The sequence below is a fragment of the Grammomys surdaster genome, unplaced genomic scaffold (genome assembly GCF_004785775.1).
Source record: "Grammomys surdaster isolate TR1022 unplaced genomic scaffold, NIH_TR_1.0 425, whole genome shotgun sequence".
Classification (NCBI taxonomy): domain Eukaryota; kingdom Metazoa; phylum Chordata; class Mammalia; order Rodentia; family Muridae; genus Grammomys; species Grammomys surdaster.
In genome coordinates, this window is record NW_021604844.1 from 256,166 (window position 1) to 269,923 (window position 13,758).

At 35.3% G+C, this 13,758-nt stretch overlaps 2 protein-coding genes across 2 annotated transcripts; both read right to left on the reverse strand.

The window, feature by feature from the left end:
* Positions 1-2,310: 2,310 nt before the first annotated feature.
* Positions 2,311-3,270, reverse strand: LOC114632803 (olfactory receptor 52A1-like). The gene has a single exon (XM_028781410.1). The coding sequence runs from the start codon at positions 3,268-3,270 to the stop codon at positions 2,311-2,313; it is 960 nt and encodes a 319-aa protein (XP_028637243.1).
* Positions 3,271-10,987: 7,717 nt separating this feature from the next.
* Positions 10,988-11,926, reverse strand: LOC114632781 (olfactory receptor 52E4-like). The gene has a single exon (XM_028781392.1). The coding sequence runs from the start codon at positions 11,924-11,926 to the stop codon at positions 10,988-10,990; it is 939 nt and encodes a 312-aa protein (XP_028637225.1).
* Positions 11,927-13,758: the final 1,832 nt, after the last annotated feature.

The following is a 13,758-nucleotide window of genomic DNA, read 5'->3' on the forward strand; positions in this document are numbered from 1 at the left end:
AAGCCTATTATTACCAATACATCTTCTTTTCTGTTGGGTCATCTGGTGAGTTGGCTGGTTTCTTGACACAGTCTCAAGTTATCCAAGGTGGCTTCTAATTTGCCATGTAACTGAAAAGATCTTGACTTCATGATCCTTGTCCTTTCTCCTTTCAAGTGCTAGAGCATTCAAGGTCAGTCGCCATGCCTGAATCTAGTGCATCTTTCTTCATTAGTCTAACAGTCCTTGTAATAACTTTATATGAATACTTAGCACACAGTTCCCTCCTTAATATGGTTTGTCACTAAGTGACACACACACACACACACACACACACAGGTTCACTAGGGATCTTACTAATTCCCAAGGTAGAGAGTTCCAGAAGTCATTAACCATCATCATTCAGCATGAATAATTGGCAGATATGGAAAATGCTGAGATTAAGAAGTCATTCATTTGTCCTATGATACCAGTGACACACTGGCTACAAAAAAATTAAAATCTACCTTTATCTGTCAAGTTCCCAGGAAATACCATCATGCTGATGCTATACCATTTGAACAAACATTTCACAATGTATTTTCTCAGAAATTTACAGAATGTGACTTATTCTTATTTCCTGATGCTCTCAACCCTGGGGGATCATCACTGATGGATTTGTGTTCAATATTTCAACATTCTGATATTTATCCAGCATCACAATCATTAGTGAAGGCTCAAGATACACACAAAATAAATTCTGTTTGTAGAGAAGTAAACAAATTTTCTTTAAGTACTGAAATTTTTCATCTTTTTAAAAAATCCATTCTTCTCTCATACAATGCCTCCTGACCACAGTTTTCCCTCCCATCACTCTTTCCAGCTCCCTTCACACTTTTCATCTTCTCCAGATCCAGTTCTCTTCTGTTTTCCTTCAGAAAAGAGCTGGCTTCTCAGGGACATCAAACAAACAGGGCACAACAAGATACAATAAGGATAGGCACAAACCTCCATTCATGGGGCAGCAAGGTAACTCAGTAAGAGAAAAAGAATCTCAAGAGCAGACAAAAGAGTCAGTGACACCCTCACTTCCACTGTTAGGAGTCACACATAGACACAAAGCTACAAAAGCATGAAGTATAGGGAACTAGTACAGACTAATGCAGGCTGTCACTTCAGGCTCAGTGAGCCCATGGGAACCCTGCTTAGTTGATTCTGTGAGCTATGTTCTCCTGGTGTCCTTGCAAGTATAAAATATATGTTACTCATTTTTATTTTTGTCACATATTTATTCCAAATGTTTATTGTCATATAATATATGTAGAATACAGTTTATAATTTCATTTCTTCATATCAGTGGCTTATTTTGAGCTGGAGAGATGTTTTGGTTTCTCTAAATTTTTATCTATTAGTTGCTTTATTGAAATTCAATTCATTTACTTTTAATTATCTATTTATTTTTAATTTATTTTAAGAATACGAGCATCTTTTCTTCATATATAAATTTTAAACAAGTATATGCATCCTGCCTACAGAGATGAGAAGAAAGTGTCAGACTCCCTGAACCTGAAGTTACAGGTGATTGTGAACCATGGTTTGTAAGATAGAAACCAAACTCAGGAATCTTGCAAGAGTAACAAGTGCTCATAATCACTGATACATCTCTCAATTCCCTTAAGTTTAAACAAATGATTTACACACACATATTCACATACAAACTGAGGTACACAACCACAAAATCCAATAAATAATAAATATGCTAGCTACGAAGCCACATAGTATCAAGGTTATACTGGAACAAAGTGCAAAAAGTACTTACTGCCTGATGCCAATGAATGAATTAGAAGTATATAAGAAATTATTTAGAATAAAAAACCTCAGTAAGTTATTATTAGCATAGTTATCACATTGAAGTCTGATTTCATTACATTTTAATTTACTTATTATTTTCTTAAATTACACAAGGAAAATACACAATAAGAATGATACAAGATAAGCAATAAGTAAAATGAACCCATGTATGAAATTATCATACCTAATATGAGTTAGAGCAATAAGTAAATAACTAATTCTTTTTAAAAAAAAAGCTACATGTACTACAAAATAAATTTATTCAAACACAGGAAGATATGAGATATATACTAGAAATCAAATATAACAGAGATAGAGACATGATATCAGTCTTAGTCTGTATAATTTTTATTTCAGTGTATCTATAATTGTGGAATTGAATCCCTTCGTGTCCCATGAAGAGGAGCTGAAACCCTATAACGAGCATAGAGCACAAGCCTTTGCCATTTCTACAAGGAACTTACTGCTTTTTGTGTAAGGCAGTAAGTGTCTGGCAGATCACTACTGATATCCATGATTCAGAAGAAAGATCTGTGCGACCCTTTTTCGAATGACCATGTTTTTCACTCCATAAACAATAGGGTTGAGAGCAGGAGGCAAGAGGAGATAGATAGTTGACAGAAGAATGTGAGTGGAGGGAACAACGTGACCAAAACGGTGGCTAAAAAAGGAAAAAAAGGCAAGAATATAAAACTCTAGGAAAACAAAAATATGAGCTGTGCAGGTGTTAAAGGCTTTGAGCCGTGCCTCCTTTTGTTGGAGATGAAAAACAGCCTGGAAAATCAGGGCATAAGATATGAGTATAAAAATCATGTCAAATCCCAGTATGCTAAACCCCACGAAGAGACCACATATCTTATTGACCTGCACATCATCTGCTGCAAGCTTCACCACAGCCATGTGTTCACAGTAAGAATGGGCAATTTGAATGGACCGAAAATGGTGCAGTCTTTTTATTAGAAGAGGTAACAGGCCTACTAGTACTACTGCTCGAATTACCACCACCACTATCATCCGGCCTAGAATTGAAGGTGTAAGGATAGATGTGTGTCTCAGAGGATCACAGATAGCAATGTAGCGATCAAAAGCCATTGCCAATAGAATGCCAGACTCCATGCACTGCAAAGTATGGATGAAGAACAGTTGGGCTAGGCAGGCATCAAAGGCCATTGAATATGCCCTGAACCAAAATATGGCCAACATTTTGGGGGCAATGGCTACACAAAGTCCTATGTCTGTAGCTGCCAGCACAGCCAGGAAGATGTACATGGGCTGATGTAAGCTACGCTCAGCTGGGATGATGATTAATAAAACAATATTTCCCAAAAGAGCCACCAGACACACTGTAAAGAATGGAAATCCAATCCAAAATTGCACATGCTCTAGTCCAGGAATTCCAATCAATATTACAGTTCCAGGGTTCAGATATGTTATGTTGTTTGGGTTCATGGACCTCAGCATTCTGTCTTCTTGCCCCTGAGCATGACACTTGAAAAAATGAATGGTTGAGGAAGATGAAAATATGTGTCTTTATTTGAGCTCATTCTCATTCAGAGTAGTATTCAACCTCAGTGTACTTTTAACAATGATCAGATTGTCCAGTAGCTCTTTGTTCAGTTTGTCATGAAAGGTCTATATGCTTGCCATGGTACCAGAGGGAGATGCTCACTTGAAGCCTTCTATAATGCTGTGAAAGAGGCAAAATTTCAATTGTCAGGATTTCAGACCTTTTTTGTACATGCAAATAAACCAATGAGAGAGCACTGTTTGACCTAGTTCTGACCATCTCACTTGTTTTCTTGAAAGTTCCCATTAACTATATTTCCTTTGTTCTAGAAACCAACCCATGTTCAGCAAACTGAGAAATTATTTTGAGTTTGAATTCTTAGAAGAAACCTCCAGTTATCTGACTCATGACCCCATGAGAGCATTATTTATGAGTTAATCTGCCCCTAGTACAATATTATTCTGTTAACTACTATCTATTCCCAAGGGGAATTTTGGACAGATTTTTAATCATCTCAAAATTAGTCTTCATATCAACATACTGAACAGTTTGTGGCTTCTCTAAGTAGTGGTTGTGATTATAAGAGAATGGTAAAATACAATGTCCCTTTAATGGACCAGATTTTTATTCTTCTTCGGGAGAACATTAGAAAGTGAATCAAACATGTTTTATTGACCCAGTTTCAATGAAAGTAAAAAAATAAAATAAAATAAAATCAGGCCTCATCGAGAAAAAAGACCAGTTTTGTTTTTTTTTTTTTTGTCAATCAATTCAAATTCACAGTATCTACATGTAGACTTTGAGAGCCCATTGGGTAGGGTATTTCAGTGGCATTTGGTGAATTGGCTGTGGATGATTTTACTTTTCCCCAATATTATGTTAGATTACCTATTGTAGACAAGAGGAAGTCTACTTGAGAATCTTTAAGATAAGTTGTGCAGGATGGAAGCACTGTGTCTGAGCACGTTGTACCTGTTTTAAAAGTGGCAGTTCTGCTAAACCTCAGGAAGATTCCCCAGGTAGCTCCTCCAGCTATGGCTGATATCTAATTCTCTACTGCAAAAATGCTTAATTTTTTTAAGAACCTAAATATGGATCACCCATGATCAGAGATGTGTGTATAAAACATGAATTGTTACATGTATGTTATAGTTTTGACTGTCTAGAATATCTGGATATTTTTGAAATTTCCCCATTTCCTAATGAAAGGTACACACCAGCACAGACTTTAGGTGGTTCACACCAGTAAAGTGCTTGGGGGGTTAGTGTGGAATTTGGTTTTGAAGAAACTAGTCTCAGGTCTGAGTGCAGGTACTGTAGCCCACAGCTCTCTAAAAGAAAGCAGAAAGCACAAAACTCAGGTCAGTGTGTACAACACTTGCAAGATCGTAGATATTTTTATTCTGTTTTATGATGTTTCCCTTGGGGGAGATAAGCATTATTTCTCACCTGCAAGTTTTTCTGTAGAAACTGGAAGCAGGAACTTAGAGCTGCTGTGGACTTCTGAGGCTCTGGTGTTTTGTATGCTTGGGGAACCAGTCGTTCCTTCTTGCCCAGCTACATTCAGCCCTTGGGTTAGCTCTCAGGTATATCAGGTGTGTGGACCCAAGACATTCCTGTTGACCTCAGAGCTTCCACAGCCTTCTAGCTGGCAGAAGGTTTTGTTTTGTTTTGTTTTTGTTTTTGCTTTTTTGACAGAAGTCACAAAACATGTGCCTGTCTTCTGTGGAAGCATGAGAAGCTTTGACTTCAATTATTTTTATCATATTGTAAGCTGTTCAAGCTGCTTATTTACATCATTCTTTTAACGACTAGAGCATGTTTATTAGAACACAGCAGATTATGATGAAACTGTTCTAAATGTACATGAACATTATGAAAACATTTTGCTGATTCTAAAGTTTTAATGGGAAATTTTTGTGATAATTTTAGAATTATATTTGTTTGACTCAAGTGGAAAAAAGAATAAAAATATGGCCTCAAAACAAGTAATTTATGTAAAAAGAAAGTTTTCTTGAAAAATCTTTGAATATAATGCATATTCATTTTTTTTGTGAGAGGAATCCAATTATTTAGCAAATCCTTTTCCTCCTTTTAATCATGGTTTTAAATCTGTCTATTTAAAAATATTTAGAATTTTTCTTCAGATATCTCATATATAAACACTGACCCCAATATCTACCATAGATGATTTATTTTCATCTGCTCATATCAGATCCTCATAAGAGAAAAATATGAAATGTCAGTGGATTACTCTCCCTTTTCTTCCCTGCATGACATTTATGTGGACTCTATCATTTAGGCATAGACTTCACTTTTACATTGTGAGCATTTATGGGACAGTGAAAATAATATGAAGCACAAATCCTTTCCTAAACAAGAGATGGAAGAACACTGAGCTCCTGATTATTTTTACTCAGTAACAACACTAGTGAGTGGACTATGGTCAAGCTTCTTCAGAGACAATTAACAGGTTATCCTGAAATACTCCTTTTTCATTTTAAAAATATTATACAGTTGTAGAGGTCATTGCAATTGAGTACAAACCAGAAAGCTGGTTTAGGTCTAGCTATTTTGAAGTCTACAAGTAAAATAATATATTTTGTAATTATCCATAAAAACATAATCAAAAAATGCATTACTCCTAAATACTCAAAATCAATCTCCTTAGTCTGTTTACTGTTAATTTTATCAATTTAAAAGGGAAAATGTGGGGGAGTACACAAGTAGGCTTAGAGGAAAGAAATGGAAGGGAGAAATTAAATAATCATATCATATACTCAAAAATTTTTACAAACCAAAGACACATGAATCCAATAAATTTAAAATACGCTTGTTTTATGAAAAAAATAAAAGCAAACAGGAAAAGCAATTGAATCAAGTAGTCTTAAAACATTTTATCATATTTCTACTAAAATGAACACCTGTCATTCCCACTTGAAAATCTGTAGAGAAAGACATACCTGGTAAGGCTGAAGCCTGGCTGCCTTAGGCTGGTTGTATTCCCACAAAGTTTCAACACATTTAGATGTTGCTAAAAGACCCACAGCACCTTCCACTGCAGCATGAGCCAAGAAAATCCTTTTATACATAACTCCCCAAGAGGGTTGTCATCCTCATAAATCATACCTTCATCACCTTAAGCAGATTACCATCGAGACATACACTTTCAGTTCACCTCTATACTCCTGCATCATAGCATGGGGATTCTGACCACTGCAATAGCAAGGTCAAGTAAACACGAGCAATAGAGATTTCTTAATGAATAGCTATGAGAGCTCAATATTTTTTCTACCCTATGCCATCTGCCAAGACTTTGAGCTAAAGCAGATGTGTAGCAACTGATTTTATAAATGTACAAGTGCTGCCTACCATCAACTGCAATCAACTACTTAATGAATGCCAATTCTGTTCAGCAACATTTTCCAGTGATTTTCATAGTATGTGTGTGTGTGTGTGTGTGTGTGTGTGTCTGTGTGTGTCTCTGTGTGTGTGTGAATTCATGGGTTATACATGGGTAATCAAATCCTTGTAAATGCTGAGAAAGAATTAAACTACTAGAATAAACCACATCCCATAATTTTACTTTTAAATATGATTAAAATCTAATTCTTCAGGTTTTTTTTCCGAAGTTCCCACTATTAGAACATCAGAAAATTTGTCATTCCATTTTTTAAGGTCACCAGATTTTTATTATGCTATTGTTTTGCCCTGCTCTTACTGTGGCTATTTTTAAATCCTTTCAACCACACAGAGCATAATACATGATACTGAAAATACAATGTTATCCAAAGGAAGAGCCTAAACTGATTTTTTTGTCAACTCACACTCAGAGATAAATGAGCTACCTCTATCAACTGTTAGGTTAAAATCAAATGAAGCATATTATAATCAATACACCTTTTTTTCTGTTGGGTCATCTGGTGAGTTGGTTGGTTTCCTGAGACACAGTCTCAAGTTATCCAGGGTGGCTCTAATTAACAACCCTAGACTCATGGTCCTTCTCTTTCCTCCTTTCAGGTGCTTGAGTAGTCAATGTTAGCCACTGTGCCTGAATCTAGGCATCTTTCTCCAGGACACTCAATGTCCTTGAAATAGCTTTATTTTAATTCTTTGCACATAGTTCCCTTTTTACTTAATATTGTTTATTTCTAAGTGACACATATATATGGTTTCATTAGGGATCTTACTAAGTCCCAAGGTAGAAAGCGCCATATATGATTAATGATTATGCACTTATGCAATTATGCCAATAATTAGCAGACAATTAAAATGTTTTTATTTTTCTATCTACTGATAAGTTCCAAACAAATTAATGATATCTACATTATTTCCCAATAATTCTATTTTTTTTTTTTTGGTATTTAGTCATGACAAACAAGAGTGCAATTCTGTAGTAAGATAAATGTGTTAACTTCACAACAGCTCTTATACAATAGTACTACAGTAATACTAACCAAAATGCTCATGTGAGTGTAACAAGCTTGATCTAATATAAGATTTGTACCCTACTAGGGACCATCACTCAAAATATGATGTTGAAAGTTCCTAGCACCCAGAAAGTCCTTATTTCCTATTCTATCTCATTCTCTCTCTGCCATGAATCTGTAATAGTTTGCACTTCATTGAGCTTTGCCAACAATATATTTTGTCTTAGATTTCATTTGGATCTTAAAACAAAGTTTAGTGTTACTTGAATTTAAAATAGAAGTACTGCATTTACAAACAATTGGTATGACCTTTGTGTATTTAATATATTTATTTGATACTCTAATTATAACTTATGGTGCTGTGCATGTGAATATGCACGTGCATACACACACACACACACACACAGAGAGACAGACATAATTTAAATACTATTTCGTCTAGGCCTCCTCTTTTCTGAAGAGAAAGGGAGGAGAAGTGGATGGGGAGGGAAGGTGGAGGGGAAGAACTGAGAAAAGAGGAGAAGGGGAAACCATGGTCAAATATAAAGTAAATGAATCGATTAATGAAAACAGACAAAGTTTTCCTCAAAATATTATTCCTTCTATACATAATAAACAAACATTAAAATATTTGGCATATTAATAAAGGGTCTGCTCAGTCATCATTTGTTGTGGTAAATCTCCAACCCAAATAAGACCAGTCAAGGAAAACACAACTCAATAACTATGGATATAAACTGCATGCCTAGACTGGGCAGATTTACCATCACACTACTCTATTCCCCAGCTATGAGATCCCTTATAACTTTCGATTTTTCCAGGCCAAGTGCTTCTCCTCCTCCTGATCCTCCGTTGACATCCTCCTCCTTCGACTTCCTCTTCTTTCGACTTCCTCTTCCTCTCTCCTCCCCTTAGCCTTTTTCTCCACCTCCCCTTCTACTGCCCAATCACTTGGCTCTAGCCTTTATTTTACAAATTTAATTGGACAGAAGGTTCACAAGAAGTCACCTGTGTACAGACTCACTCCTCCTCTGTAGCCCCTCCCAGGAAAGTGGAACTAGCATCAAAATACAAGGCTGGGGCTATCCACAAGAATCATTTGCTATTAATTATGGGAAACACTGTAAGAAAGGTGATGTGTAAATTTTAAAAGATAGAAGCTGGAGAGATGGCTATGTGGTTAAGAGCACTAGTTGCTCTTACACAGCACCTGGATTCAATTTCCAGCACCCATATGGTGTCTCAACCATCTTTAACCTCAGTTCTAGGTTATCCAACAAGCATGCATAAGGTTTACATACATGCATGTATATACATATATATATCACTATCAATCAATATATACATTTACATGTACATACATATGTATATTTGTGAGTCATGGTCTAAGGAGCCCAAGCTGACTTGAACTCTCTCTGGAATGCAAGAAGGACTTGAATTTGTGTTTTTCCCTGCCTCAGTTTCCTGAGTATGTAGGAACACAAGTCTGTGCATCTACTACTCAGATATCTGAACCCACATGACAGATATCATGATTTACTCCAATTAAGAAATACTTAAAAATACATGAAATCGTCACTGAAAAAATTAGGTTGTATTTAGAGGGAAAAGATAAACAATGCACTTTATTTGCAATGAATTCTTAGTCAACATTGTATTGAAGTTATAAGTGAAACAGGAAGGAAAGAAAATCAAGGAATATTTCATAATATTATTAAAAATTCTGAAATTAAAATAAGATGATAATTCCACAAGTTTGTTCCCAAAGGAAATGTGAAGAACGCTGATTCTCATGTGCTCCTCATCCAGTTGAAGTAGTTTGCCCATCTCCTTCCTGTTCTCTGAAGTTTTTAAATGAGAAACTGGTAATCAGACTGGGCCTTATGATTTTCAAACATTTACTAAAATGGCCTTTTGATAATTTTTTTGGTTATACACCAAAATAAATTGGTTTAATTTAAAATTCAAAAACATTTGCTTGCATTTGTGAGATAAATACTACTTAAAATATAAGGGCATGTTAACTTCAAATTCATAAACTTAATCATTTTAAAAGATGAGTTTATGAAAGGCTTTACTGTCTTGTTTTATTTTCATATGAAACTTGTTTCTAATTTTAATATTATAGTAACATCTAAAGCAGAAATTGGATGGAATCAAAGATAGATATAAGGATTAAAAATCTTAAAGGCTTCAATAACTATGTACAATTAAAGAGAATCAGATAAATAATAGTAATACTGGAAGAGAAATGGGTACTTAAAGTATATGGCTCAAAAATATTGACTCATGGGTCATTTTTTTAAGATATGTGTGGCATCAAAATTTTTCTTTTTATAGTCCTATACAGTTTCTGCTACTGACATAGTAAACATAATTTTCTACATATTAGAAAATGCTTTCCTACCTTTTCTTGATTTCATTCCTCTATGTTTTCTAGCTCTCACTAAAAAACAAAGGTTGAGGCCTATGTCATGAGACGGAGTCATGCATAACCCTGCCTAGATGACCAGAAACCAGAGGCTGGACAGCCCAAAGACACAAGGGAAGGATTGCAGGAGCTAGAGAGGTCAAGGACGACATGAGAAAATAGCCACAGAATCAACTAAGCAGGGCTCATAGGGGACCATAAGCCTGAAGTGACAATCACAGACCCTGTATGAGTCTTATCTAGGTCCTCTGCATATATGTTATGATTGTTAGCTTGGTATTCTTGTGACACTCCTAACAGTGGGCATGGGAGATGTCTTTGACTCTTTTGCTTGCTCTTGAGACCCTTTTCTACCTCCTGGGTTGCCTTGCTCGAGGCTTGATATGAGAGTTCCTGCCTACTCTAATTATAAATTATTATGCCATGTTTAGTTGTTATCCCTGAGAGACCTGCTTGCTTTCTCTTTCTTTCTTTCTTTCTTTCTTTCTTTCTTTCTTTCTTTCTTTCTTTCTTTCTTTCTTTCTTTTTTGTTTTTTTATAAAAGGGAAATGGAAGAGGAGGAGGAGATCTGATGAAGGGAGACTGGGAAGAGTCAGAAGAGGAGAAACTGGGGTGAGAATAAAAAGGAAAAAAGGCAAGAAACTTTTAAAGTCAAAGTAGATATCTTGTAAAAGAATCATTGACTGATGGGTCTGTGGTAATGGCTGAAGCACAGGAGTGCCCCTTGATTGAGTTGTCTGTTAGAGAACACTGAGAAATACAAATGCTGAAGAACAGTCTGACAGCATTTATTAACCTCTGATAATTGATCTACTCTTTCTTTACAAATATTTTTATGACTCCCTCCCTAATTTGTTTTGTCCTCACTCCATAAATGACTGGATTTAAACACGGAGGGACAACCACATAGAGATTGGCCAAGAGGATGTGAATGTAACGAGGAATATTTCTACCAAACCTATGAGTCATAAAAGAGAAAAATGCTGGTGTATAAAAGGCTAAGATGACACAGACATGGGAACCACATGTGCTAAGGGCTTTGTGTCTGGCATCCCTGGAAGGAAGGCAGAAAACAGCCTGTAGGATCCAAGCATAGGAGAGAGCAATGAGAATTAAATCAAATATCAGAGCAGCAATGGTGAATAAGCCATAGATGATGTTTATCCTTATGCTGGCGCAGGCTAGACGAGCTATCCCCATATGTTCACAGTAGGTATGAGGAATAATGTAGTGTCCACAGAAGGGTAGGCGTTTTAGGAGAGGACAAAAAGGAATGACAAGAAGGACAGGTCTCCCTATTACAACAGATGCCATGACAGCTACCACCTTGTTGGTGAGAATAGAGGTATACCTAAGTGGGTAACAGATGGCAACAAAACGGTCAATTGCCATGGCCAGGAGTACAACAGATTCCATGCCTGTGTAAGTGTGGATGAAGAACATTTGGATGAGGCAGCCTTCAAAGCTTATCTCCCTAAGGTTGAACCAGAAGATACCCAGCATCTTGGGAATGGTGGAAGTAGAGAGGCCAAGATCAATGAAAGAGAGGAGGGCCAGGAAGTAGAACATGGGCTGGTGAAGACTCTGCTCATTCTTGATCACACAGAGGATTGTGAAATTCCCCACAAGTGCTATCAGGTAAACAACAAAGAAAGGGAATGCTATCCAGACATGGAAAGTTTCCAGCCCAGGAATGCCCAGTAGATAGTAGAGAGAGGGGTGTGAAGCAGTGTCATTCATAGAGGACATCCTTCTCGGACTCTTGGGAGACTAATTACAATATTTCTTCATTATTTCTGGGAAAAGATAAGAAAATATATGAAAGTTATTGATTAGTCTGTATGGTGACCTATCAAATAAATACTTAAAAGCATAATTAGAGAAAATGAAACAGCAATTAACTATAAGAGATATTCAAATAATCAGTAATTCCATTTAACATTATATGAAGAATGTGAGAATTAGAAAAGGAGGAGGAGGGATGGGATAGGAGATTAGTGAGGGGGCATGGGGGAAGGGGATAACATCTGAAATGTAAATGAATAAAATATCGAATTAAAAAAAAAAGAAACTCTTTCCTAACAACAGCAAGGTTATGATTAACAATTCCCCTTAGTTCATTCTTTTTCAAACTTCTCATCTATACAAAATGCTATTCGTGGAGAATACTTTTAAATAGTTATTTCATTTATAACACTTTCAAACTACCTGGGTTCAGTCATGTTACAGAAGAACATCCAAATACTATACAAAAGAAAAGGAGACATTACAATGGTAAGAGACTGGAATTTTATCTGTCATCTGAGGCCCTTATCTTTAGATTTTGCCCAGATGGTCAATAGTTTAAAACAGTTCCAACCAACACAATAGAATTGAAATTTATTTTGTAATAACATTAGATACATTCTAAATTTACCCTTAAAAGTATCATTGACAACAATATGCATTAAAAATTTTCAGGATTGAAGATCAAAGAATAAAAAAATGACAATTGAAAAATGAAGGGCTAACAAGGAACCTAGAAAATATCAGAAAAAAAACACACGGTTACATACAACTTGATTTATTTTTATTTTTAAGTTGTTTTACTTATTTACCTCAAGTGTAATTTTACACTATTATCAATTTTATTATTTTCTTACATTTCTAGAACATATTTAATATTTTTAATTTAGAATAGCCTTTTAAAAATAACAAAAACAAACAAATCTTTTAAAATACTAATATTTTTAAATACAACACAAGGAAATACATTTTACTATCTAATAGAAACTATTATTTTTTAAGACAGAAGAGGCAATAACTGTGAAATTAATCTATTTTATCTTGCCAAATCTGTAAGTTTGCTAGTGAAAATGTGAACTGGAAGAAATGTGCACAATCCCTAGTTCCACTGCTCAATTTTAAAAAAGAATTTTTGTTTAGAGCATATAAATATGTCTTCAAATAATTTTTAAAGGTAATGGGGAGAAATAAGAAGAGTTAAATTGACATTTTACAAGGAAAAATATATAAATTATTGAAATTATCCAAATCACCAGGTATCTGTAATTGATAATAACATAAACACATAATGACACGATATCCAAAATTGAAAAGCAGAGCAGCTAGATTTGGGATGATAGAGCAGTGGGCTCTCTGATAGACTCAGGAAAATGGAAAGAGCAAAGTTGAAGCTGAGATTTATGGTACCTTGTAAGTTTAGTAGTGTTTTATATCCATTATTTCACAAAGAAATTAAATTCGAAAATCATGGCTCAAGACAGAAGAGACATATACATCTAAAGAATAAGACAATATTCATACCACCTTTGTTCACGACTTTTCCAATGTGGAAATAACTCAAAACACCTGCTAATAAGGGAATAATTTATATAAAGAGAACCTATTTGGCAATTAGTATGGATTAGTTATTAACTCAAATGCATAAATAAATATTGAGTCATTATACTCAGTTAATATACCTTTAATTACAAAATTTACTTAACATGCCACATATTGCACAATATGTATGAATTTTTTACAAAGGAAAATGAAACTGTGTTGTATCAGATGAGCTGTCAACGGTTAAGAGGAGTCAG

Coding starts and splice junctions, on each gene's coding strand:
- LOC114632803 (XM_028781410.1), bottom strand. CDS start 3,270: ATGCTGAGGTCCATGAACCCAAACAACATAACATATCTGAACCCTGGA.
- LOC114632781 (XM_028781392.1), bottom strand. CDS start 11,926: ATGTCCTCTATGAATGACACTGCTTCACACCCCTCTCTCTACTATCTA.